At 57.5% G+C, this 1,357-nt stretch overlaps 1 protein-coding gene across 1 annotated transcript in view; it reads right to left on the bottom strand.

Moving 5' to 3' along the window:
- Positions 1–528, bottom strand: part of LOC104499478 (N-terminal EF-hand calcium-binding protein 3-like) — a gene marked incomplete at both ends in the record, with an annotated part of 14,612 nt that extends 14,084 nt beyond the window's left edge. Inside the window, one exon of the mRNA XM_010142987.1 lies at positions 504–528. Within this exon, the coding sequence (XP_010141289.1) occupies positions 504–528 (25 nt within the window). The remainder of the gene's footprint in view (positions 1–503) is intronic.
- Positions 529–1,357: the final 829 nt, after the last annotated feature.

The raw sequence follows: 1,357 nt of genomic DNA, 5'->3' as shown, positions 1-1,357 counted from the left end.
CCTCCACGGTGCTGTGAGGGAGAACCCAAGAGGGGGTGGGAAGGCTCAGAGAAATGACTTGTGATTGTGGACTTCCTGGTTTATGGGTGCCAGGTTAAAAATCGGGTAGCAGAGCCTAACTCTCAAATGCCAGGGGCTCCAGTGGGCACCCAAGGGGGGGCACCTGCAACACCCTGGGCTGAGCACAGGGACTGAATCAGTCCTGCGAGGGAGGGAGCAGAAGCCTGACAGCCCCTGCACAGCTTGCCTTGCCCTGCCTCCTCACTGCAGCAGCACCCGGACATGGAAGGGGGGGAGCCACCTCCCCAGCCCGTGGCCAGACCCTTTGCTCCAGCGCCTTTTCCTCCAGGTGAAGCAGAAAAGCATTTTTCTCGCAGCCAGGGAGCTGCTCGCCCTTATCCTCCTTCACTCCTTCAGCCAAAGCTCCCAGCAGGGATGGGCTGCACGGCTTCGCCCAGACTCGGGCAGGGAGGGGGAGGCAGCATCAGGAACAAAGCACTCACCGTTCTTGTCGGCTCGCCGGAAAATCTGTAAGAGAAAATACAACAGGGTTTAGTGCAGCAGCAGGGAGAGCCACACGGGTGAACGGGTGCGCTGCCTCCAGGGGAAAACCACCTCCTGGAGCCCAAGGAGTTGCGGAGAAGCCCCCTCGGTCCGCCAGCGCTGCCCAGGCTGCTCCAGGGACATCCAGTGATTAAAACTGTTCCTCATCCCCAACGCGCAAAGCTCTTGGCACAGCCGCCGCCGCCCGAGCGAGCCCAGCGCTCACCCCGAGCACCTTTTAGAGAACCCGGCAGAAGATGAAGCAGAGAGGGCTTCGCTACATCCTTGTGCTGGGAAGTGTTTAATTTTTCAGACCCTTTAAATGAAAGGACATTCAGCACAGAACCACTCCATAATGGGAGCACTTTGTGCATCACAGCTGACGCTTCGACCGCCCGCACCGAGGAGAGGCTCTTGTCCTGCGCTTTGTAATCATCACAACAACCCTTCCCGCGACACCTCGACATGCACCCGCTGTCATTCATAATTAATGAATTAATGAATCCATAACTAGTTCTGCCACAGAGCACAGCTGGAGAGCTGCTCCGATTCAGGGTCTCGACCCAGGTTCCCAACTACGAGGCTTCTGCCCGCAGCCCAGGAGAAAGCTGGGGCTCCCCATCCCTGCCTGGCTGCTCTTTCACCACTGATCATCGGAAGGTCTGGGGCTAAATCAGCCTTTTTAATCATCTTGGCTGATGAAGAAATCTGCAGGTCTGAAGAAAGGTCCAGGACAGAGGCAAGCAGACTTTGTTATGATCTTCTCCACGCACCTGCAAAGCGGAGAGCACTGGTAAAGCCGCCCCCGGAGCAG

The sequence above is a fragment of the Buceros rhinoceros genome, unplaced genomic scaffold (assembly GCF_000710305.1).
Source record: "Buceros rhinoceros silvestris isolate BGI_N320 unplaced genomic scaffold, ASM71030v1 scaffold30889, whole genome shotgun sequence".
NCBI lineage: Eukaryota > Metazoa > Chordata > Aves > Bucerotiformes > Bucerotidae > Buceros > Buceros rhinoceros.
This window is presented reverse-complemented; position numbering and strand designations above follow the sequence as displayed.